At 39.0% G+C, this 25535-nt stretch overlaps 1 protein-coding gene across 5 annotated transcripts in view; it reads right to left on the bottom strand.

The window, feature by feature from the left end:
* Window positions 1-25535, bottom strand: part of CAMKMT (calmodulin-lysine N-methyltransferase) — a 405258-nt gene that overhangs the window by 39127 nt on the left and 340596 nt on the right. For 3 of the 5 annotated variants that reach the window (XM_027072551.2, XM_027072553.2, XM_027072550.2), the window contains exons 5-7: window positions 23936-23990; window positions 22813-22876; window positions 14512-14578 (exon numbers count right to left, since the gene is read on the bottom strand). The exons of 1 other annotated variant lie outside the window; for it this stretch is intronic. In XM_027072551.2, coding sequence (XP_026928352.2) covers window positions 14512-14578; window positions 22813-22876; window positions 23936-23990 — 186 coding nt within the window. Of the gene's footprint in view, window positions 1-14511; window positions 14579-22787; window positions 22877-23935; window positions 23991-25535 lie in introns of all 5 variants that reach the window. One more of the 5 variants, XM_053200545.1, reaches the window with a different exon arrangement.

Below are 25535 nucleotides of genomic sequence, written 5' to 3'. Positions count from 1 at the left end.
GAAGTCCCTTTACGTGCTCTATCATTCACCTTCAACCTTCACCTCAATGCAATGACTTTCTAACTGGTCATCGGCCTCTAGCCTGCCACCATTCATCACACCAAAGAACTAAATTTGCCTGGACATATCTTTTCTACCTCTATGCCTTTGATGATTTCCTCCCTGCTTATCATATCTAGAATGCACTCTTCAACTGCTTTTCTTCTCTTGCCTTTCAAGGGCCACCTCCTTCATGACCCTTTCTCAGATCCCTCTTCCTTGGATTGGCTGATCTTCTTTTTCTACTTACAAAACACGAGTAACCCAACTAGAGCAGACTCAGTCTTGTGTTTTGGTAGTTGAGCAAGTATCTTATGTCTCATGTGGGTATCTTGAAACCTCACCTTACTCATATTTAGGGGTTACTCATGGTAACCCCTAAAGGGCTCACCATAGTGCTTTTACATGGAGCAGACTCTAAATTACATTTTATTACCTTGAACTGAATGACACAAGTTGAACTAGAATAGCAGCTAATTTAGTGAAACATTTTAGGTAAAAATGTTATTCACTAACAAACTTAATTAAAGAAGAGTGTATGTAAGACAGATATAGCAATTCAAAAAAAAAAAAAAAAAGTCCAGAAAATAAGCAATGCTATAAAAGTGATGCAAGGTTAATTTCTGGATCTCCATTTTTCTCAACTAGTATAGGATTAGTGTTTCTCAACTGGGGTAGTATTGGCATTTGGGACAGGACAACGCTGAACTGTAGTCCCTGGTACTGTAGGATGTTTACTGTCTCTGCTCCCTCCGGTTCTAGTAACAACCCTCATTGTGACAACCAAACAGAAATACCCCACATAATTACAAACAGGTGCAGAGGTGGGCACACAGTCCACCTCTGGTTGAGAACAGCTGGTGGATTATCTCAAAGGACTCTTCCACCTCTGATGTGTGCTTCTTGTTGGATCCCAGTAACGAAAGGCTGTGATGCAGACAAGAAACTAATCAGAACTCTCCCTTCTCTGTACAACTCCCTTCTCTGTACAACTTTCCCCCTCCCACTGCCATTTACATAGATGCCACCATAGAAATCCAGAGTCCAACATGAGGAATAAAGCCCTCACATGGAAGGTAAAAACAAAACAAAACAAAACAAAAAACAAAACACCTCTCCTAAGGACAAATAGCGGGATATCCATCCAATAGATTCGCCTTTATGCTTTCAGTTGGTATGCTAAACGGAACAGCAATGTAGGGATAAAACAAGTTGGTCAAAGTGTGATCTGTGATCCAAATACATTACAATCACCGTGGCAGATTGTTAAAATGTGAGATTCATGAACCACAACTCTGGGGAGTCCAGTTCAGTAAGGAACTTTTGTTTGTTTGTTTGTTTTTTTAATTTTTTTTTTCAACGTTTTTTTTAAATTTATTTTTGGGACAGAGAGAGACAGAGCATGAACGGGGGAGGGGCAGAGAGAGAGGGAGACGCAGAATCGGAAACAGGCTCCAGGCTCCGAGCCATCAGCCCAGAGCCTGACGCGGGGCTCGAACTCACGGACCGCGAGATCGTGACCTGGCTGAAGTCGGACGCTTAACCGACTGCGCCACCCAGGCGCCCCTGAACTTTTGTTTTTAAAATAAGCACCACAAGGTAATTCCTATGAAAATGGGTCACGCATCATTTTGAGAAACCTGTTCCAGAAGATCTTTACCAGTATAGATATGCATTTAGAATACTCTTTAGCCAAAGGTCTAGACTTTTAGTTCCACGTGTCAAATGTCTTTATTTTCAAAAGAGTGATTTTAAAAAGGGTGCCATTCCAGAGAAGTAATAGTGGCCCTAAAAACAGAATTAAGAGCACTCCACACTATATAAAGAACTTACATAACTCAACACAACAACATCATCATCACCATCACCACAATAATAATGATCCCATTGAAAAATGGGCAGAGGACCTGTCCCAAGAAGACATGCAGATGTCCACCAGACACATGAAAAGATGCTCGACATCACTAATCATCAGGGAAATGCAAATCAAAGCCACAATGAGATATCACCTCACACCTGTCAGAATGCTAGAATCAAAAAGACAAGAAATAACAAATGCTGGCAAGAATGTAGAGAAAGAGAAACCCACGTGCACTGTTGGTGGGAATGGAAATTGATGCAGCCAATTTGGAAAACAGTAGGAAGGTTCCTCAGAAAATTAACAATAGAAATATCCTACGATCCAATAATTCCACTACTGAGTATTTACTCAAAGAAAACAAAAACACTAATTTGAAGAGATATCTGCACTGTTATGTTTATTGCAACATTATTTACAATGGCCAAGATATGGAAGCAACCCAAGTGTTCCTCAATAGAAGAATGGATAAAGAAGATGTGGTATATATGTGTGCAATGGAATATTACTCAGCCATAAAAAAGAATGGTGTCTTGTCATTTGGGATAACATGGATGGATCCATAGGGTATTATGCTAAGTGAAATAAGGCAGACAAAGACCATATGATTTCACTTACATGTAGAATCTAAATGACAAAGCAAATGAATAAACAGACAAAAAGCAGAAATAGACCCATAAATGCGGAGAACAAACATGGTTGCCAGAGTGGAAAAACATGAAGGGATGGGCAAAATGGGTGAAGGAACTGGGATACAGGCTTCCAGCTGTGGAATGAACAAATCATGGGATAAAAGGTACAGCATAGGGAATAGTCAATGGTGTTGTAATAGTGTGTGGTGACAGAGGGTAGCTACACTCGTGGTGAGTATAGCATAATGTAGAGACTTGCAGAATCACTACGCTGTACATCTGAAACTAACATAACATTGTGTGTCAACTATACTTCAATTAAAACAAAAGAAAACAACAACAACAAACCCCACTCCCCCCTGGATCACTAAGGGAAGGAAGCAACATCACAGATGAACCAAAACAGGATTTCATTTATATAAATTCCTTGAAACAGATGACCTGACCAACTTTTTGATTTTTATCCTGAAGTGAACTAATTCACATTTCCAGACTAAGAAAGAAGGCTTGGAGAAAGGTGAAAGGGAAGTAAAATGAGGTCTCAATGAAAATTTTACTTTAGAGGATCTACAAGATTGATTAATTACAGACAATTAAGAGTTGCCAGGATGTCAGATCTTGTACTTTCTTTGTAAATACATGATATCTATAAAATAAACATGGGAGTAAGGTGGATAGAGCTGGTTTTAATGAATGAAAATTGGGACAACTTTAAAGCAATGAAACACTATAGAATTTAACGGGAAACGCTCAGAGAGACCGCCAAGTTCAGTGGTTCTCAAGTGAGGTCTCCAGACCAGCAGCAGCAGGGTTACCTGGGAACCTGCTCAAAATGCAAGCTCTTAGGCCCCCACCTCAGTCTCTCAGGGGATAAGGCCCAACAATCTCTGTGTCACAAGTTCTACAAATGATTCTGATACTAAAGTTTGAGAGCTATGGCTCTAGCTTGTTGTATATTTCTGGACTGGCTTTAAAACTGACCCCACTCTCTGGATCTGTGTTTTTGTCTGTAATTCAGCTGAAACTTCAGAGTCCAAAAGGAAGACAGATTTACTTAACATTTGGATTTCCTAAGTTGTTGACCAGTATATTCCACACTGGTTAAGGAGGACTGGTAAAGGGTTTTGAAATCTTGGAATGAAAGGTACTAATTATTTTACTAATTATATTTCCCATTTCAAGTATCTCTGATTCCATAATTATGACAGCTGATTAACTTACATAAGAGCAAAACAAAGTGATGATAAAAAATTAGAATTAGCTCTTATTTCATATCAAATTATAATTATGTGGCATTAGATGTGAAATCACAAATTGATTATTGTTTTTTCATGTTTTCATTTCTTTTTTCTTTTCAAACTTATGAACTTTCAAGCATAATGCAATTTTAATATAAGAATTTCACTATTTGTTGCCAACTTCAAGTCATAGCTTCCAAAATAATGGGGTAAAAATTGCTTTGATCTAGCATTATGGTAGCAACTTAGGGTGACCCAGATTAGGTGGTTCAAAAGATAAGAAAAGCTTCCAAATTCTTTTAAGAAGCCATCATACCAGTGATATTAAAATCTAATAAAGATTGTGAAATAAAATTGTGGACCATAATATCAGTGCAAAAAGCTCGGATAACATATACACTGCTGGTGGGAATATAAAATGGTCCAGCCAACTTAGAAAACAGTCTGGCAGTTCCTCAAAAGGTTAAACATAGAGTTAGTATATGATTATATACACCCAACAGAAATGAAATTTGTCACAAGAACTTGTACACAAATGTTCATAGCAGCACTATTCACAATAGCCCAAAAATGGCAACCACCCAAATGTCTATGGTGAATGGATAAATAAAATTGTAGTCTATCCATCCACCAAAAAACTATTAGAACTGATGAATGAATTCAATAAGTTTGTAGGATACAAAATCAACGTACAGAAGTTTGTGGCATTTCTGTACACTAATAATGAAGTAGTACAAAGAAAAACTAAGAAAACAATCCCATTTACAACTGCACCAAAAATAATAAAATACCTAGGAATAAACTTAACCAAGGAGGTGAAAGGCCTATATTTTGAAAACTATAAAACACTGATGAAAGAAATTGAAGACGACACAAATAAATGGAAAGACATTTCCATGCTCATGGATTGGAAGAACCAATATTGTTAAAATGTCCACACTACCCAAAGCAAACTACACACTTAATGCAATCCCTATCTAAATACCAGCAGCATTTTTCACAGAACTGGAGCAAACAATCCTGAAATTTGTATGGGACCACAAAGACCCCGAATAGCCAAAGCAATCTTGAAAAAGAAAAACAGACCTGGGAGTATCACAATTCAACACTTCAAGCTATATTACAAAGCTGTAGTAATCAAAATAGTATAGTACCGGCACAAAAACAGACATATAGATCAATAGAACAGAAAAGAAAGCCCAGAAATAACCCCACAATTATATGGTCAATTAGTCTTTGACAAAGGAGGTAAGAATATGCAATGGGAAAAAAGTCTCTTCAACAAATGGTGCTGGGAAAACTGAACAGCTACATGTAACAGAAAGAAACTGGGCCACTTTCTTATATCATACATAAAAGTAAACTCAAAATGGATTAAAGACCTAAATGTGAGATCTGAAACCATAAAAATCCTGGAAGAGAGCACAGGCAGTAACTTCTCTGACATTGAGAAACAACCCACAAAACTAAAAGATAACCTACTGAATGGAAGGAGATAATTACAAATGACATATCTGATAAAGAGTCAGTATCCAATATGTATAACAAATTTATACAACTCAACACCAAAAAAAACCCTCAAATAATCCAATTAAAAAATGGGCAGACGACATGAATAGACATGTCTCCAAAAAGGGTCTACAAATGGCCAACAGACACATGAAAAGATGCTCAACATCACTCATCATCAGGGAAATGCAAATTGAAGCCACAATGATATATCACCTCTCACCTGTCAGAATGTCTCAAATCACAACCAAGAAACAACAAGTGTTAGCAAGGATGTGAAGAAAAAGGAACCCTCATGCACTATTGGCGGGAATGCAAACTGGTACAGCCACTGTGGAAGACAGTATGGAGGGTCCTCAAAAATTTCAAACAGAACTACCCTATGATCCAGTAATTGCACTCCTGGGTATTTGTCCAAAGAATATGAAAACACTGGGGTGCCTGGGTGGCTCAGTCAGTTAGGCGTCTGACTTTGGCTCAGGTCATGATCTCACGGTTCGTGGGTTTGAACCCCGCTCGGGCTCTGTGCTGACAGCTCAGAGCCTGGAGCCTGTTTTAGATTCTGTGTCTCCCTCTCTCTCTGCCCATCCCCTGTTCACGCTCTGTCCCTGTCTCAAAAATGAATAAACATTTAAAAAATTATTTAAAAAATATGAAAACACTAATTTAAGGGATATACACACCCCTATATTTACTGCAGCATTATTCATAATAGTCAAATTATGGAAGCAGCCTAAGTGTCTATCAGTAGATGAATGAATAAGGAAAATGTAGTATATATATACGATTGAATATTATTCAGCTATGAACAGAATGAAATCTTGCCATTTGCAACAACGTGGATGGATATAGAGAGTATAATGCTAAGCGCAATAAGCCAGACAGAGAAAGATAGATGCTATATGATTTCATTCACATGTGGAATTTGAGAAACAAAACAGAGGAAAAAAGTGAGACAAACCAAAAAACAGACTCTTAACTACAAAGAACAAACTGATGGTTACCAGGGGGTAGATGGATTGGGGGACGGGTAGAATAGATGAAGGGGATTAAGACTACACTTATCTTTATGAGCACTGAGTAATGTATGGAATTGTTGAATCAATACACCTGAAACTAATACAATATTGTATGTTATCCATGTTGGAATTAAAATAAAATAAAGTAAATGTGGTCTATCCATAGAGTGGAGTATTATTCAGCCATAAAAATGAATGACATCCTGGTATGTGCTAAAACATGGATGAACACCAAAACATTATGTTAGGTTAAAGAAACCAGACATGAAGGACCACATGTTGTATGATTCCATTTATGTGAAATGCCTAGAATAAGCAAATTCATAGAGACAGAAAGTAGATTAGTGGTCCCCTAGTGCTAGGATGGAGAAAGTGGGGGGGGGGGGCAATGGGGAGTGACTGCTAATGGGTCACTTTATTATTTAGAATTTAAAACATTTGTATCACTTTTTATATTTTAGAACATAAAAATGTCCTCAAATTGATCATGATGGTTACACAACTCTGTGAATATACTAAAAACCATTGAGTTGTACACTTTAAGTGGGTGAATTGTATGGCATGTGAATTGTATCTCAACAAACTTGTTATAAAAATAATTCCAGATATCACGTTAGAATACAGCAGCATGTTAAAGGACAAATTAAGACTCCATGACCAAGTGACTAGAAATGCAGAGATGCTTTAATATTAGGAAACTGGTTAATAGGACTTATCATAATTACAGGTGAAATTAAAAAAAACAATTTGCTCAGCTCCGTTCATGCAAAAAAGGCACCTGCTGAAGTTCCAAATTTATTTATAATAAAATCTCTTGAAAACTAGGAACCAATAACAATTTCCTTAACAAGATAAAAAATATCATATATATTTCCACTCAAAAGCTAATGCATAGCTAATGGTGAAATATTAGAGGAGTCCCAACAAAGTCATATTCAAAAATGCCTATCATTTAATATCATCCTGGAAATTTTTATCCAATAAAAGTATACAAGGGATACAAAAGAAGAGGTATAAGAATTGGAAAGAAGTCAAAATCGTCATCGTTTGCAGATGATGTGATTGTTTATTTGGAAAATTCAAGAAAATAAACTGACAAACTTCAGAAACAATAACTCATAGAGATGACTAAACATTTACTATACAAAACCCTGTAGCTTCCTTTATAAACATACATATAACAACCAGTTAGAAAATATATGAAAGAAAAGAGCTCATTTACAAGAGAAACAAAACTAATTTCCAAAAATAAACTTAACAAGAGACATGAAGAAAGATTTTAAGTGCCAGTGAAACATCTGGAAAAACTTGAATAAAAAGAAAACGCCCTGTTCTTGAATAGGAAGACTCAGTCATAAAGACGTCAAGGCTTAGTAAATTATATTTCTTTCAATCACAATGAAAATGCCAGTGTAATAAAAATACCAACATAATTTTAGAAAATTGTAAAAAGAAAGCATAATGACAAGGGACTAGTCTTAACAGATAGGAAAATATATTATTAAGAGGTAGTAATTTACCCTTTGGTAGAGCCATATGAATAGACAAAGTTCACTTCTGAAAGTCTGTTGTGTAGATATACTTGCAAATATACAGTCTACGTACAGATGTGTTCACTGCAGCACTGTTTGTAATGGCAAAATACTGAAAACAGACTATTATTAAAATTAAAAAACAATTAGTTTTTAGCAATGGATTATGATGTGGCCATTCTCTAAAAAAATATTTTAAGATTGCCCCTTGTCCATTTTAAAGTGAAGAAATCCTTTGAAAATGAAGACGTTTCGGGCACCTGGGTGGCTCAGTCGGTTGAGCTTCTGACTCCTGATTTTGGCTCAGGTCATGATCTCAGGGTTGTGGGATTGAGCCCCGGGTGGGGCTCCGTGCTGAGCACGGAGCCTGCTTAAGATTCTTTCTCTCTCCCTCTGCCCACTCCCCCACTTACACATGCTCTCTCCCTCTCTCTAAAAAAAAAAAAAAAAAAAAAAAAAAGAGAGAGAGAGAGGCGCCTGGGTGGCTCAGTCAGTTAAGCATCTGACTTTGGCTCAGGTCATGATCTCACAGCTGGTGGGTTCCAGCCCCGCATCAGGCTCTGTGTTGACAGTTCAGAGCCTGGAACCTGCTTCCGATTCTGTGTCTCCCTCTTTCTCTTTCTCCTCCTCCCCCACTCGCACTCTGACTCTCAAAAATAAATAAAAATGTTAAAAAAAATTTTTTTTCTAAAAAATAAAAAAATAAAGAAAATAAAGATGTTTTTATTTGATATGTAACTTCGGTGATACACATTTCCATAAAGGAGTGATTTTTCTCTTAAAACTAGAAGGCATTTTTGCAGAGGATGCAGTAGCCTGACATGCACACCTGGCTATCAATATTGAACTTGGCCAAATTTGGATAGTGAGATTTTGATCTTGGTGAGGAGTAGGAAACCGCATGTCCAAAGAGTTAATATAATGTTTTTTTTAGAATAAGAGGCCTTAATTTTTAATTTACTGCAGTTTAAGAGGATGCCTTAAAAAATACAATGTCCCCAACTGTTAAAATCTGGCTCATTTTAATACAAAAAGGAGAACTCTATAAAAATAATCAAAAACTGGATAATATGCCTGTGGGAGCTGGTTTCTTCAGGGCAAAACACTGAAGAGTAGGGGACATGGATCCTTCTTTAAATTTGTCAGGCAAATAAAAAATGTTCGTAATAGAAAGCACATGTAGTAATTTCCTTCCCCCACATCCAAGATAGCAATGGAAGGAAACAGGACTGTGGCATCTCTAGAATTGTCAGCAGTTCTCAAGATTCTGTTACATAATTCTAGCAAAACTCACTAACAGGTATAGTTTATCAGAAAATTTCCCAAAGACAGCCTTCAGCCTCCTTATCTCAGTTACCTTCTTCTAACCTTCCTCTTCAACCTGACAAAGGACAGATAAATGCCTACTTACAATGTCAGTTTGTCTATAGACACGGCATAGGCATTCCTGAGAAGAAGCCTATCCTGAAATGAAAGTCAGCTATCTGATGTATAAACTGATGTCTGAGTCTCCAGAGCTTGACTTTCCTCCTACTAAAAATTATTTGGTTCCATAAGCCTTATGGATTCATGTCTTTCAAAATGTGCCCCAACTACAAATCTTAAAAACCTTTTTCTATGGCAGGGATAAAGCATACTAATTGCTTCAGGGAATATAAAAACATATTAAGCAGAATCTTTGCCTTCAAGAAAATTATCCGTCTCCCCTGCTAGAGTGTGAAGTCCAAGAAGGCATGGGCTTTCTCAGTCTTGTTCATCACTACATCTCTGGCACCTAGAACAGTACTTGGTGTGTAGAAAGTGACAGAAATATTTGTCAAGAAATGAATGAACCTCAGCAAAACTAAAAGGCAACCAAAGGAATGGGAGAAGATATTTGCAAATGACATATCAGATAAAGGGTTAGTATACAAAATCTATAAAGAACTTATCAAACTCAACACCCAAAAAACAAATAATCCAGTGGAGAAATGGGCAAAAGACATGAATAGACACTTCTCCAAAGAAGACATCCAGATGGCCAACCGACACATGGAAAAATGCTCCACATCCCTCATCATCAGGGAAATACAAATCAAAACCACAATGAGATACCACTTCACACCTGTCAGAATGGCTAACATTAACAACTCAGGCAACAACAGATGTTGGCGAGGATGCAGAGACAGAGGATCTCTTTTGCACTGTTGGTGGGAATGCAAACTGGTGCAGCCACTCTGGAAAACAGTATGGAGGTTCCTCAAAAAATTAAAAATAGAACTACCCTATGACCCAGTAATTGCACTACTAGGTATTTATCCGAATGATACAGGTTTGCTGTTTCGAAGGGGCACATGCACCCCAATGTTTATAGCAGCACTATCAACAATAGCCAAAGTATGGAAAGAGCCCAAATGTCCATCGATGGATGAATGGATAAAGAAGATGTGGTATATATATATATAATGGAGTATTACTCAGCAATCAAAAAGAATGAAATCTTGCCATTTGCAACTACATGGATGGAACTAGAGGGTATTATGCTAAGTGAAATTAGTCAGAGAAAGACAAATATCATATGACTTCACTCATATGAGGACTTCAAGATACAAAACAGATGAACACAAGGGAAGGGAAGCAAAATTAATATAAAAACAGGGAGGGGGACAAAAACATAAGAGATTCTTAAATATGGAGAACAAACAGGGTTACTGGAGGGGTTGTGTGTGTGGGGGGGGAATGGGGTAAATGGGTAAGGGGCATTAAGGAATCTACTCCTGAAATCATTTTTGCACTATATGCTAACTTAGATGTAAATTAAAAAAATAAATTACATAAATTTTTAAAAAAAGAAATGAATCAAAAGACAAAGTCAACATGCTTTGAGCAATAAGAGAATATGGCACTTTTAACTGTGGGATCAGTCTAAGGCCAATGGAAGTTAAAAGGATGGCAAGATTAAGGCAGGATAAATGATAATTAGGCCATCCTACAAGGAAGAATTTAGAAGGACGAGGGGGAAGGGAATAGGACTGGTTAAGGCCAGTGATGGGAAAGACCAAATGTGTCCAGAGAGTGCAGAGGCCTGGGTGGCCATGGGAGAAGGCCCCTGGAGAGGGCCAAGGGAGAAGGCATATGCTGGGGAAGCAGAGGGAACTAGACTGAATGAGGAGAGTGAAGGAAGTGAGGGCAGGCTGCAGAAGGCCTAGAAAAATCAGCAACTGGATCCCACTTGGTAGACATTTACACTTTTAGAATCATTTTTCACACCCTTGATTTAACCTTTAAAAGGAAATGAGCCTCAGAAAAGACATAAATCTTAAAAAGCAGTAGGGCAATGGGGCCAATAGCCAGTCCTGGGGGCCCACATAAAGGTGAAATTTGGGTTATAAAGAAGTCTTAAATGTTATAATAAGTTCCATAGTTTACTAAAATTAATGGTTTATCAAAGAATAATACAAGTCACAGGCCTAAATTCGCCAGCAATTTTCACACAAAGATAAACTCTTTTCTTCGGTAGAAACTTACTTTTAATATCACAGCAGGGTATATTTAATAGATTTTAAAAAATACTGTAACTGTTAACTAATATTAACCAGAGAATGACGCCATTCACTAATTCTAGAACACCCAGAAATATGTAGACGTCAAAAGCTCCAAATGCTTTTTTATGAGACAGTCAAGGTTTTGAAGACAGCTTCAGATAAACCTAACAATTGAGAAGCCGTAAATATCCTTGCTCTTTCCACCACTCTTCGGCTATATTTAGCAGCACAATTTCCTTTGTTCACAAGTTACTCTCGCTAACTCCATATTTATATTCTCAAAGGCAGAATGCCTTGGACCTATCAGTTAAATGAGTGGATGGCTACATGGATGGATAAACACGTGAACCATCAAATGACTGTATTAAGATCTGTGAGATGAAATGGATATAACGCTTCATCAATGGGCATCCTAGATCTTCCTTCACCGGGGCTAAAGCTCCCGGGCCTCCACAAATATGTCTGTCTCACTACGCAACAATTAGACTGGGATTAGAATGGAACAGGGGGAGTGAGAAAGTTTGTTATTAAAGGAAGGGCGTTATTCTAGGCAAGGGTGGTGATGTTTAGGAGAGCAGGGGTGGGTTCGTTGTGAAGCTAGTGGAGCTTAAGTATCTGGGTCCCTTACTTGCACAGGCTCCTTCCAAGCACATGAGGCGCCCCAGTGATGTGTCCCTATGGTCAAATGCTTCTGTAAAATTTGCCAAAGATGTCATCAAATTCATTCTCCTGAAGAGAGCCCTCAAAATGTGGGGCCCCACAGGCACCCGGGTCTGTCCTGGCTGAGAGGCAAGAGGAGGCTGATGGTCACTGAGCATGCTGTTGGAGCAGCGGGAAGGGGAGCTTGGGGTGCCGTTGCCATTTCTGGGCAGTTTCCCGCTCCTTTCTAAAAACACACCATTTCCTAGGCCCCGTGTCCTCATACCCTGATACACCTTTCTGCTGTTACATCTCCTTTGCGAATGAAGTCACAGGAAACTCTCGGCTGTTCCAAACTTCATGTCAAGCTTTGAAGTGCTTTTCAATAGCAGAAATATTGGGCTCACAGGTGGGCTTTGTAGCTATGGTAAATACTTCTTAGTTATCTGTCGCTACTGTTATCCCACACCTCCAATTTGGAGGAGAAATTCTGCATAGGCATTGAGGCAATAAAAAAGAACATTGAACTATATCTTAGCTCTTTTGTGAACAGTTTCCTTTTATTTCTTCTCGCATGGAACTAATGTGCTCATCATATTGTACTGGTTATGGGTGGGAAAGCAGTGGAGAGAAGGGAAATGCTGATTACTACATCACTGGTTGGCAGTTCCCTCTTAGCTTCTGGAAGGTTAAGTGGTCAAGTAGCTTCTTAATATGAGATCAAGGCATTTCAAGGTCTGACTCATCCGCCGGTTATCTGGCAAAGTGTTTTTAGTAGACTTTGGACAAAATGCCTGCAGAGGTCAGAAGAGAAAAAACTGACCACAATGAATAGAAGATAAAGACAAAAAACCCAAATCTCTCACCTTGGGAGGTTCCTATAAGACTATTGCCATATTATATGTCCAGGTACATATCAGAACAACATATTTAGAGATCGCATTTTTAATAACAGGTAAATAGAAACAAAGGCCATTTTGGATACGTCCTGTGTTGAATAACGACATTTTGCTTCTTTCTGTAACAATTATTTTATGAAAAGATGACAGCAAATTCTGTTGCACTCCATAAGTTAAACACTTGACATTTTTATTCCTCAAAATGGCACATTTTAGAAATGTAGATATGTTTATTAATTAGTGATTATTAACACCCAGTAAACAACATTATGTCTTGTAAAAACACAATCTCACTTCACAGCATGATGCTGAAATCTATTATTCCCTGATTCCATATGCTGAAATACACTCAAATGGTCACAAATGACCTTAAGCATTAAATAAATGTAAATGAGGACAACATAGAAAATGTGCTTTTGATTGATAACTAAAAGACCAGGTTGCAAATCACGTCCCTAAAGAAGGCCTCCCCAGAAGGGTAGGGCAGTCTACACCGCGGAGTGAAGGCTGTCCTAAGAATGAAGGATACACAGGTAACAGATTGCTCTTTATCCTGACCTGCCTGAGGCTTTCTGGGAAACAGAAAGGGTTTGTTATTTATATGAGGAACACAGAGCACATTGTCCCCTGTGCCACCAGCCCACTCTGACATTCTACTGCGAAATTTCAAAACACATACGTGGACACTCCATTATCTTCACCAGCTGACAGGAGAGAAAAATAATTATTGCTATTCCATGGCTTCATCCCAATGTGTTGACCGCTGCACGTTTTAAGCGTTGTTGCTGTTCATTCATCTCCCTCCCACACCCCCAAACCGAGCAGTTTGGGTGGGAAAGCATCTTCAACACAGAGAAAACTCAAAATATCAAAGGGTGACAGGTTAAGAGTAATAAATAAATTAAATAGTTAGTTAAAAATCAGACTGTTCTTCTAATGTCTGGGGTTTGACCTATGCATGAAAAATGCACAAATACAGACATTTCATGGGAAAAGTACTGAACGATGATTACTCACTCTTCTGGTTCCTATCATTAGGGCAAAAGGAAATGTAACATCACAGAAAGCACTATTGTTTTGGTTGAGGGGAGACGTTTCTCTAAGTTTGAATAGGAATCAACAGAATCTGAAAGGGAAAGGACACCTAGCCCATTTTACAATCATGAATGGAGCGAGGTTTCTCAAAGGGGCCCGTCTTGTGCATTGTAGGATGTTTAACAGCATCCCTGGCCTCTGTCTACCAGATGTCAGTAGCAATCCTCTCCCCAGGTCAGGACAATGAAAAAGTCCCTGGGAGCAAGACTGCCCCTAGTAACAGAGCCTTCATAAGGAGGTCTCACGAGGGACCTCCCCAGCCTCATCCTGTACACTCTCAACCCTTAAATCATTCCCAACCCAGGGTTCAATACACTTCAGTTTTCCTCATTTATTAATTGAAGATAATGAAAATGTCCGTCTGCCTCATTACAAGTTCTTTTCAACATTAAATGAGATACTTTTAAAGTGCTTAGAACAGGGCCTGACCGACAGTAAATGCTCAGCAAATGTTAGCTATTATTTTTTAAATAATCATCCCTAGTAGTGAGAAAACCAGAGTGTTTTAATGCAGAAGGGTATCTTACCCGCTTGATATTTTCCGAGTTTTAAACACGCCAGCCTTCTGATTCCTTGTGATGATGTCTCTCACGTCTGAAGGACACAGTTAAGAAAGCTTCTGCAGAGACTGTCAACTGACTCAAAACAAAACCAAACCAAAAGGTCCACAAATACGATGATCTTCTTACTGGACATGGGATGAGCATGGTGAAAAGAGAAGAGTCGTAGGAGAAGAAGGGTCTAGCCCTGGCTCTTCTGCCACTCTTCACCACCAACGTTGAACTGCTTGCCACAGGCAAGCTCTCTGGACTTGCTGGGCTGCAGTTTTGTCACCCGTGAAATGGACATTCAGGGAGCATGCTGGCCAGGCCCAGGGCTATGAGTGCTGGTGGGTGTAGATGACTCCTGCGTGGGCACCATGCCCCACTTGCTTAAACGAGCTACAAGCCCCAAGGCAAGCCTCTTTCAGTCAGTGGGGAGGGCAAAGGCAGTTTTCGGAGACTCTCCAGGGTGAAGAATTTCCAATCTCGTAAACGCTAGCAGAGAGTATGGGGACGAGCAGCAGGGAAGGGCTTGGGAGGAAGTGAGAGGCGAAAGACAGAAAAGCTTGGAGAGCCTTTGAGAGAAAACAAATTACTAAAGAAGAAAGTCAGTCCAGGGAAAGGCCCCTTGAAGAACTGGCTTTACAGACTCATGCCGAGGCCTTTGGCCATCTGCTGGCACATAAGGGCTTGTACGAGAAAAGCCATATTTCTCGAAGAGATGTTTTGAGGAGCTAGTCCATGACATCACACAGCGCCATCTTGATGAGGGCCCGTGGGAAAACTCATGTCACATTCCAACACCAGGGCAAGGCTAGACTTGAGATCAACCCTTTTTGCTTCAACTTCCAGGCACTATAAATCTTACAACTGTCCTCGTTTCTCTTCTTGCTCTGGTCCCTGTGCAATCCAGAGCCAAACGGATGACCAAACTCTATCAACCACAAGAGCTCTTATGGTATGTGTTTTCTGTACTGACCTCTCATCCTGGCTTCATCATATTTTCCTGGCTTTCTGATTTCAATAATCCTCACTTTCTCATTTATTTCATATGGTATATCCTATGCGTCACTGTAAAAAGCCTCCAAGTCCCTCTTTCAGATCAAGGCAGGTTTAAATAAGCAAGAAATAAAATAGTTCCACTGAAGGCTGCAAGCTGAACTAAATTGGGCCCATGGGGAGGACACCAAGCAGACAAGCGATGTTCCCCTATTGCTCAGAAAAACAGATTTCCTTTTTTTTTTTTTTTTTTATTATAGAAAAACAGATTTCCTGAATGCTCCAAACAAGCATTGGCCAAGATCTCCCCATAAGAACAGAGCCACAGGACTTTTTAACCCAAATCTCTGCTTGAAACATCAGGCACACCCATTTCTTCTCTGAGTGAATAAGCAGGTACTGTGATAGCTTTCTCCCCCCCAGGAGTGGGTAGGAAAAATCAATTAGGTCTCCTAATGAAGGGCTTTGTGGAGGTTTACAAAAGTGCATTATATGGAGACTTTTTTTTTTTCTGGGTGAACTTTCCTGTATGCAAATTAAATACCGTTAAATTACATTCATTAAAAAAATAAAAGAGACTAATTTGCCTACTTGTTTTGATTAACTAAAATGACACATCGGCCTACAGTTCTGTCTATTTCAGGAAGAAAGTATTTCAGGAAAGTCTTCTAAACGAATTGTCTTGTAAGAAAGGACAGCTGACATCTTTATTCTGAGAAGACCAAAATTAGTGAAGAATCAACTGACAACTGTTTTTTGGTTATGCTCCCCCACACGCCGGCCACACCCTTCTCGATGTTTCCATGACATCCCACCGCATGCAACAATGTGCCTGGTTCACCTGTAGCGTCGTATGAGTACGTGACTAATCTATCAAGCCAAACATATTATTTTGTTAGTGGAGGTAGTACTTATAAAATAGTCACAGGGAAGTTAAATTACATAAGCCTGAAAACCTATTAATAATTTTTAGTAAACATCTTAACGCTCTATGCTTTTATACAATTTATAAACCTGTGGCACTGGGTGGTCAGGTTGAAGCAAGTGTACGTATTTGTAATTCTGGAGGTGCTTTTTTTTTTTTTTTTATATATATAATGAAAAAAATTCACAGCAGTATTTGGGCTGCTTTATTTTTAGAACTGGGAAGGAAATATGTTTTATGGTTTAGGAGGTGTTTTTATTTTTATTAAAAAAAATTTTTTTTAACGCTTATTTATTTTTGAGACAGAGAGAGATAGAGCATGAACGGGGGAGGGTCAGAGAGAGAGGGAGACAGAATCTGAAACAGGCTCCAGGCTCTGAGCTGTCAGCAGAGCTCGACGTGGGGCTCGAACCCACGAACTGTGAGATCGTGACCTGAGCTGAAGTCTGACGCTTAGCCGACTGAGCCACCCAGGCGCCCCTAGGAGGTGTTTTTATATTAAAACAAGTCCAAAGAGAAAAATAAATGGCAGTAGTGTATTTAAATATCTTAAGAGATACATTCTGATATTCTGTTCCCCCCAACCTTCACTTTAGGTCAGATTTTGAGGTGGTTCCTCTGGTTGGCATGTATCTAATAACAAATTTTATCATTTTTTAGTGTCACTTCAGAGTAACAAAGGAAATCCAATCCATATATATATAGATATATGTATATATAAGAGGCTGGGTGGCTCAGTCAGTTAAGCGTCCAACTCTTGATCTCAGTTCAGGTCCTCGCCTTAGGGTTGTGAGTTCAAGCCCCATGTTGGGCCCCACACTGGATGTAAAGCCTACTTAAAAAAATAACATAAAATAATAAAACAAACGTTGTGATTCAGAAAGCATTACTTTCTGAGTTTATGTTACCTTTATTTTCACTGGACCATCCAAGGTGAGGGTCGAAAACCATGAAGTTATAATACAAATCCTGTTCATTTTGATCACTGGTTTTTAAAAATGCTTGATGTTGCAATATTTGCCAGTTTAAAGGCTGCAAAACATTCTTAAATGTGGTTGTTATCAAAGGAATTGAGAGGATGACAGGAGATGCTTTGAACTCTGTTAGCAGTGTCAACTGTTATGTTTTTGGATGAGAGGCCTTTTCTTACTGAGGGTGCTGGGGAAAACGTAAGATGACACTCAGCAAACCATTCTAGGTTTTGGTGAAACAGAATGGTTTAATGGGGGCGGGGGGAGGGAAGCTTTGAAGGCAAATGAACCTGGCTGGCTTCTAAGCTGATGTTGATACTTAACGGCTGTGTGAACTTCGGTAAGTTAGCCTCTCTGAGCGCCACCTCAAAAATAGGAATAATGATTCTGCTAATAAATAATAAATTAATTTATTGAATTTTATAGGCTTAATGGAGTACTCCATAGGATGAGCCTGACACATTGCCTAATTCATGCCAATTCGTTATCTTTTTCAAGAGTTCAGGCAAAAGCTTTGGAAGGACGAAGAGGCTGGTGAGTAACTAAAATGAGGTTTGGCAGTTAGGCTTTATTTTCTCTCCCTGCCACTCAGAAGTAATTAGGTTAACGTTTATATTGTAGAATTTATTATTTAAAAAAAATTTTTAATGTTGATTATCATTAGCAGGGGGCGCCTGGGTGGCTCAGTTGGTTAAGCGTTCGGCTAGGGCCCAGGTCATGATATCGCGGTTCACGAGTTCAAGCCCCACATTGGGCTCTGTGCTGACAGCTCAGAGCCTGGAGCCTGCTTTGGGTTCTGCGTCTCCCTCTCTCTCTGCCCCTCACTTGCTCACGCTTTGTCTCTCTGTCTCTCAAAAATAAACAAACATTTAAAATTTTTATTTATTTATTTATTTATTTATTTATTTATTTATATTTAATATTTATTTATATTTATTTTCTCATAATATATTATAAATTATACATATTAATTTATTCACATTTATTTATAAATTATAAATATTAATTATAAATATTAATTTATTTCTACAATTATTGTTTATTTTATTTTTGTTTATTTAATTTTTGAGAGAGACAGAGACAGAGAGACAGAGCACGAGCTGGGGGGTGGGGCAAGGAGGGAGTGAGACACAGAATCTGACACAGGCTCCAGGCTCTGAGCTGTCAACCCAGAGCCGGACGTGGGGCTTGAACTCGTGAACCGTGAGATCATGACCTAAGCCGAAGTAGGATGCTTTACCAACAGAGCTACCCTGAAGCCCCTATATTGTAGAATTTAAATAACTGGGAGGAATCAAAGAATTTCTGCCCTGCAGATTTTCAATGTCTTTCCTATGTATAAATGTGCTCCAGCCAAGGCACAGTCCGAGTCCCATAAGAACAGGCACTTGGTTCGTCTTGTCCACTGCTATGTCTTTAGCACCTGAAATGGCGTGCAATTAATAGTGGTTGGGTTAGTTTTAATTAATTACTTAGATTAATTTATTACTTAATTTAAATTGAATTTCCAAAGCCATTTATTGAGCTCCTACCCGGTATGAGGCACATGGAATCCATTAATGACTCAGCCACCAAACAGAAGTGCAGTTGGCACAGCTATTAGAGGAAGAGACCTGAACACAGGATGATGGCGTGGCATTCCCAAGGTCTCAGCCATCCACAGCACAGGCTGCGCAGTCTACATGAAGCTGAATTTATTAATTCCTCAAGTCAGGGATTCTGCTAATAAATAATGTTAAGCCAGGGGTGGCGCCTTTAAAATGCACAGGAGATTTACCAATTTTTGGTGGACCCTGAGCTCGAGATCATGGTCCGGACTGTGCATGCTGGGGGAATAAGACGCCTGAGTCAGGAGCACGAGAAATGGGTCAACAAGCACTTCCACAGTCCGCAGATAATACACTTGATGTTTCCTAAGGGTGGATCAAGGCAGGGTGCTTGTGTTGGGGGAATTAGTGAGTATACCAGAGAGGGCTCCTCACTTCTGGGTGTTGCACTTTTATTCTTGATGACTTGGAAGAGGCTTAGCATCGACAGTAATTCAGTATATCACTTCCCTCCCCTATTCTTCTGTCATTGTCATCACCAGCTATGAACTTTAGTGAGTAATTATTATCTGTAGGCACCGAGAGATTTCTTTCTTTATTACACCAAAAGGGCCACGCCAAAGCAGAGGGAACGCATTTCAAATTATTTTAGGTAAATTTGAGAAGTGGACGAACCAAAGGATCCCATTTCTAATTTATCTCTTGTTCTCTTTGGGTGCAGATACACATGGCATCTGTAAGGAGAGGGAGCTCCCAGGTAGAGGGGCTCTGGGTTAGACCCAGCAATGCAGTTTAAGGACCAAGGAGAACCTGAGGGGCACGTACCCACGAGTCTAAGAAAATATTTAGGACTTACAACATTCACTTATACCTCAAGTCTTAATCTCTTTTCAGATATCTCTGTTTAGTAGATCTCAAATCAACATCTAGCTTTCCAGGGTCAAGGGAGAGAGCTCTGAAAGACATAGCCAATCCATTTGATACATCTTAGGGAAGATTATAAATAACCTCACAACTGGTTGACATGCTTCTATGAAATAAAGATTCAGAAGTCATCCATTCATTACATGTTAAAAAACAGAAATAACAGAAGATAAAAAGGAAATATCAAAACATGCTGTTTTTTTTTAAAAAAAAAAAAAAAGGTAAAAACTAGAACCTTATAAGCCTAAGAGACTAGAAAGTAAGATTCAGTTGGATTCATTAAATTCAGATGCCAAGAACAACAAAAATAATTTTTAAAATGATGAGAATAATATACAGGCCAATACTCAGATGTGATGTGCGATTGCCAGTTCGATTTTCAATTACATTTCACTGATGTATTCATTTGTTTCTTAATGTGCTCATCTTGCCCATTAAGAATAATTAGCAGCTTTGCTTAGAGATTTCCTGGCTTCTGGCAATGTTTCTCCCCCCCCCTTTTTTTTGTTGACATCCACTTTTACTTTTTAGAAAGTAATTTTTGGATAATATCCTACAACTGGTATATAATTTAGGCTTCCTAAAATTTTAAAGGAAAGATGTAAACAGTAATTTTTAAATGAATTTGTTTCAATCTATATGCATCAACAGTATGTGATTCAGTAAATTAGTTATTCTCACAGAAAGTGGGCACACAAATAGAAAAAAAAAATTCATTCATATTAACCCTATTCAGGAAAACAGCTTACAACGAATGCCAATTGTAAGCTCTGTTAGCAAATCGAGAATAACATCGGTATTAAAAGCAGGAGAAACACATTGCCAATTTTTAAGGCTTTATGCATGCTTTTTTCTCTTAATTAAAAAAAAATTAGATCTAGTTACAAAAGAAAAAGGCACACACACAGAACAGCTGCATGATAAAAACTGAACTCCATCAGGAAAGTCCTGAGAGATGAAATAAAACACACTACGAGTTTTGGTCTGCATCCTGAAAGGACCTACTTTATCTACATTGTAAAGTTCTTCCCCTCCTGCCCTTTGGCACCCCGCTATATTAAACCCATTGTAAAACCCAGCACAATAAAGCACTCTCAGGGCTGAGCTTCTGAGGACCAAATGTTAAAAATCCATTTTCTTGGGAGGGGGCTGTACCAATCATTTCCTTGAAAGGCCAGCAGAGTGAATACAGAATCTAAGATTTTTCCTCTCTGGTTTCAAGAGCTGGCATGGCATCTTTGCTGTTTAAAGCAAAGGTGTGTTAATTAATGACATTAGCATTGCTTCCCTTCTTTGGAAGCTCTGTACTTTAGCTCTATAATAATTTTAGCACGATTAAATTTACATGCTGACTACAGATGTTCCTATAGTTTGATAAAAGTTCGAATTTGTTTCTGACGCTATTAAATGAGGCACCTGCTGACTTGGGAGGAAAACCTTGGGTTGCCGGGCCCAACCTGAAAGTTTCTGTGGCTAAATTGACCCTCTCTTGTCCAATAATCCTCCTTTCCCCACCCCCACCCCCAAGGGGGGTGGGGGAACATCCACTGGGGCTGAGCCAGCATACCTGACTTCATCTCACTGTCTGTGTTCCCTGACATGCGAAGGAGGAGCACAGTGAAATGATACAGTGCAAGGCATAACTCAGAATAAAGCAGAGTGAATGAAACAGCACAGGCTCATCTCCGGGGATATTTTGAGAAACTTGCGACAGTCTGAAGATCATGATTAAAATCCTGCATCTTAAAAAAGGAAGCACCTTTTGTGATCTCTTTCCCTTGTGTGAAAGGCCAAGATTGTGATTGGCTGTTTTTCCTTCCCGAATTTTTTTTTTTTTTTAAGTCTGTCAAGCAATTAGCTGGGTGGGGCTCTGTAGAGCACAGAAGGTGCTGCGGAACAATATTAGCTACTGTGCTTCTTACATCCCCTTTCTCCTGTTCGAACAGCCTGATAGAGCTGCTGCAAGTTTTGTTTAAAAAAAAAAAAAATTACATAGCAGGGGTAGAAAAAGAAAATCGAAAACAGGCTTTATGTAAGAGGCCACAAAAATCAAAAGTGCTTTGGCATTTTAGGGGTTTAGAATTCACGTAAGTAGATTGCCTCCTTCATGATGCAAATGTAAGGCACACCAAAAAAATCCAAAGCAAATATACCTTCCACTTCGCCTCTCAATTTCTAACGGCTGTTAACTGCTCCTGAACAAGTCAGCTCGATTGCTAAAGTAGCCATAAATTATGCTTGCTTTCTTAGTTAAAGTACAGTTCAATTTTCACGAACTCTGTGTACATATTGGTAAAGCATAATCTAATATAATGGGGTTTGAACTGTAACAGCATAGCAGAAAAAAAAAAGATAGCTTTTATAATCCTAAATAAGAGGAAATAATGAAAGACTGATAGCTGTTTCCAATGGGGAGATACAGGTAACCCCTTAGCAATGAGAGTAGGTACCGTGCTACTTAGCACATAACGTTCAGTATCAAACGCAAGAAAGGTCATAATGAACATGAACATAATGAACATGAACATAATGAACATGGATGTTAATTTTTGCAAGCAATATCCAATATAATAAATATTCAGTTGTTTCTTTTATCCTGGGAAACTTCCGTGGAAATAAAAGGACAAGAATGCCTGGAAATTATTATGAAACAAATGCTCTTATTGCCTTGAGAGGTCCACAAATCATAGGCTCCTTTAACAAGAAGTGACTGTAAAAATCTATCGAGATAAAAGAAAAAAAAAAACAACAGTCGTATCCAATGAATCCCATATATCTCTACTTTTTCTTAATTACTTATCATGTGTGTGGGGGGAATTCTCTTTTAATACCCCATGCTGTCTTTCTTTATATCAATTGTTACTCAGCCGGGAAAAGGGAATGAGCACAACAAACCCGTTTTCTATCTGAATAAGGATACTTCTGATGGCCTTTTCATTCCCATCAGTTAACAGAACTTCTTTGACATCTGCAGAAATAGCAACCTGAAAAAAAAAAAAAAAGGAGCACAGCAAACAATGAGCAAATATGCTTGTCTGTGTGGAAGTGAAGACAGGAATGACAAGCCTTCAGTATCATGCTTCCTCACCTATTCCTCTGTAACAATCTTCAATCTTTTTCCATTTTATGTCTGCATTATTTTAATCATTCAATCAAATCAGTCAATACTTTTATCATTCCATTTGCGGGAGCCTCTATCTTGCTATCATTCTGTTCGGTAATTGCATTGTGACAGCGGATGATGGTATTCTGAGAGGCTTTCATTTGTGGGCTTCTGTTTATCTAGTAGAGCCATCATACAAGGCTGTCTGTCACTCTGCCTTTCAGCTCGCTTCTGTCTGACTGCCTGATGCCCTTCATATAACTTTGCATTGCAGGCAGATGGCTTTGTGAGGGTAATTTTTTTGTGAGCTTTGACATGCTCGCACATTGGGCTGTAACCTCGACACATTGTGTAAGAGCGACAGGTTTGTCAAATGCCAATCAGTGTAACAATATGCTTTTATTTGTAGAGACATAAAAACTTGTCTAATGCACTGTGCTGCTACATAATATCTCCTGAATACATGACTCAGAACCCAGAGAATGGGGAACGACGTTCCTGAATGGCCAATCTAATTCAAAAGAATCTAATTACTGAGCGCTCTGGATCATGTTTGTTGGTGTAATAATGCAGGCAAAACATTAGCAGCTATATCATGGTGCTCCAACTGTGATTCGCCGGGCTATTCCTGTATCTTAGCAAATGGGACTATAATCTGAAAAAAAAAATGCTTTCGCTATGGCAAAGAAAGACTGCGCGAGGCCTGGAATGTCACAACAAGCGATATTGACTACACTGAGGTAAAATGTTTCTGCTCATCGAGGCAACCATAAAATCAATATGATCCGAAAGTAAGTCAATCTAGAAGGTCTCTCAAGACCCGGCAGCTTGACCGCAGCTGATGCTGTTGACGGTTCTCTGACCCAGCAGTTGGAGGCCCTGGAACATTTTTCCTTTTGTTCCTCCCTCTGAATGGGATTGGAATTGAGAAAAGACCTACCATGAGCCCAGCCAAGCATGTCATGCCACCCCCTAGCTCACACACAGCAAGGTCCCTGAAAGAGAGAAAAGAAATGGTAGAACCCATACAAATTAGATGAAAATGGTCAGAGAGATATATATGTTACAAGAACAAATTGCCATCTGCAGTAAGAACGGCACTACCAGGAAGTTGTAGAGACATGACTAGGCTACCTCATGTTGCTTTGCGTTTTAAAAATAATTATGAAATAGAAAAGTCACAAAGCAGGCAAATCAGTGGGGGTTCCCTCATTAGTGTTCACTGCAACATTACCACCGCTGAGCTGAAAAATCTGAGAAGGTTCCCTTTTTTTCCCTTGTCAATGGCGCTGTCTTTTAGAACTAAACTAGCTAGAGTAGCGAAAGATAATTGTTAGGAAAGGATAACACTGTTAATCCACATTCATTCCTTCAAAAACAGTTAGACAAGTAAATGAAGAACATATATGAGTGTGTATATACCTATGTTATAGTCACACACACACAACACACACACAAATAAATGCAATCTGGAATTAAAAAAAAAAAAATGGAAACCAAACTGAAACATTTTGGAAAGCCGAACCGCCCCCATAAAGAACAATTACACAAAGAGCATTTAGCAATTAACACTTAATCACAACTGACCCCAACACAACACAGTGAATAAACAATGCAGGGGCATAATATGGTTAAGCCAGCGAACCCCGGCTAAAGTAATGACCGGGCTCTGACTTCGCCGCTCCAAAGTAAAGCGGTTCAGAGTTAAAGCGGACAGTCTAGGGTGGCACTCGGCACTCACCTTCCCCTTTGTGCCTACATATTAGCCCTCAACGTGTGACATTCTTGCCCTGGCCCACAGCTCGATGATTGGAGCTCCAGTCAAGCTTAAGCACAGCGAGAAGAGCCAAATGCCGGACTCCCAGGGCAGCTTTGTGGCCCAAATTCAATACTGCCCTGCTGTTATTTTATATGCTTAAACCCTTAAGATTGTTGCATCTTCCCAGGTTGGGAAGTTTATCACCTCCACAGGGGAAAAGAAAAAGAGAGACAGAGAGAGAACTGAAAGGGAGGGAGAGGTGCAAAGAGGGGGAAGAGGAAGAGAAGAGGCCAAACGAGGATGTTCATATTCCGAAATGCACTTAATGGGCATTTAGTTGTTCAAAGCAATTATAGACTGGTTGGTAAATATGGGCCACAGAGCTTCAAAAAATACATATTATTGACCCAATCTTGTAAGTACATATTGTTAAAACACACACCATGATCTCTAGTGACTTGTCTGGAATCATAATGGGCTATTCAGGGAGTATATATTAGATGACTTTCATTAAATGAGAATTAAAATGAAAAACCTGTATTTTCTGGGTCTACCAAACATCTTTAGAATTTTTAAATAAAAGGAGGTTTTTCCCCCCTCTTTCCTAAATCCCATCCATGGGTTTAATCTATAATGCACACTGACAATTGAAAACAGTTATTTCCGTAGCATGAGTCTGTAATAGTAATTTATATTTTACAAATACATATTGTTAGGTATATAAAATACCTTTAAAACCAGGGGTGGGATGGCATCTTTAAATAAGAGCTGTGGGGTATAT

Source organism: Acinonyx jubatus, chromosome A3 (assembly GCF_027475565.1).
Source record: "Acinonyx jubatus isolate Ajub_Pintada_27869175 chromosome A3, VMU_Ajub_asm_v1.0, whole genome shotgun sequence".
NCBI lineage: Eukaryota > Metazoa > Chordata > Mammalia > Carnivora > Felidae > Acinonyx > Acinonyx jubatus.
Note: the sequence above shows the minus strand (reverse complement) of the source record. Positions and strands in the feature narration are given on the sequence as shown.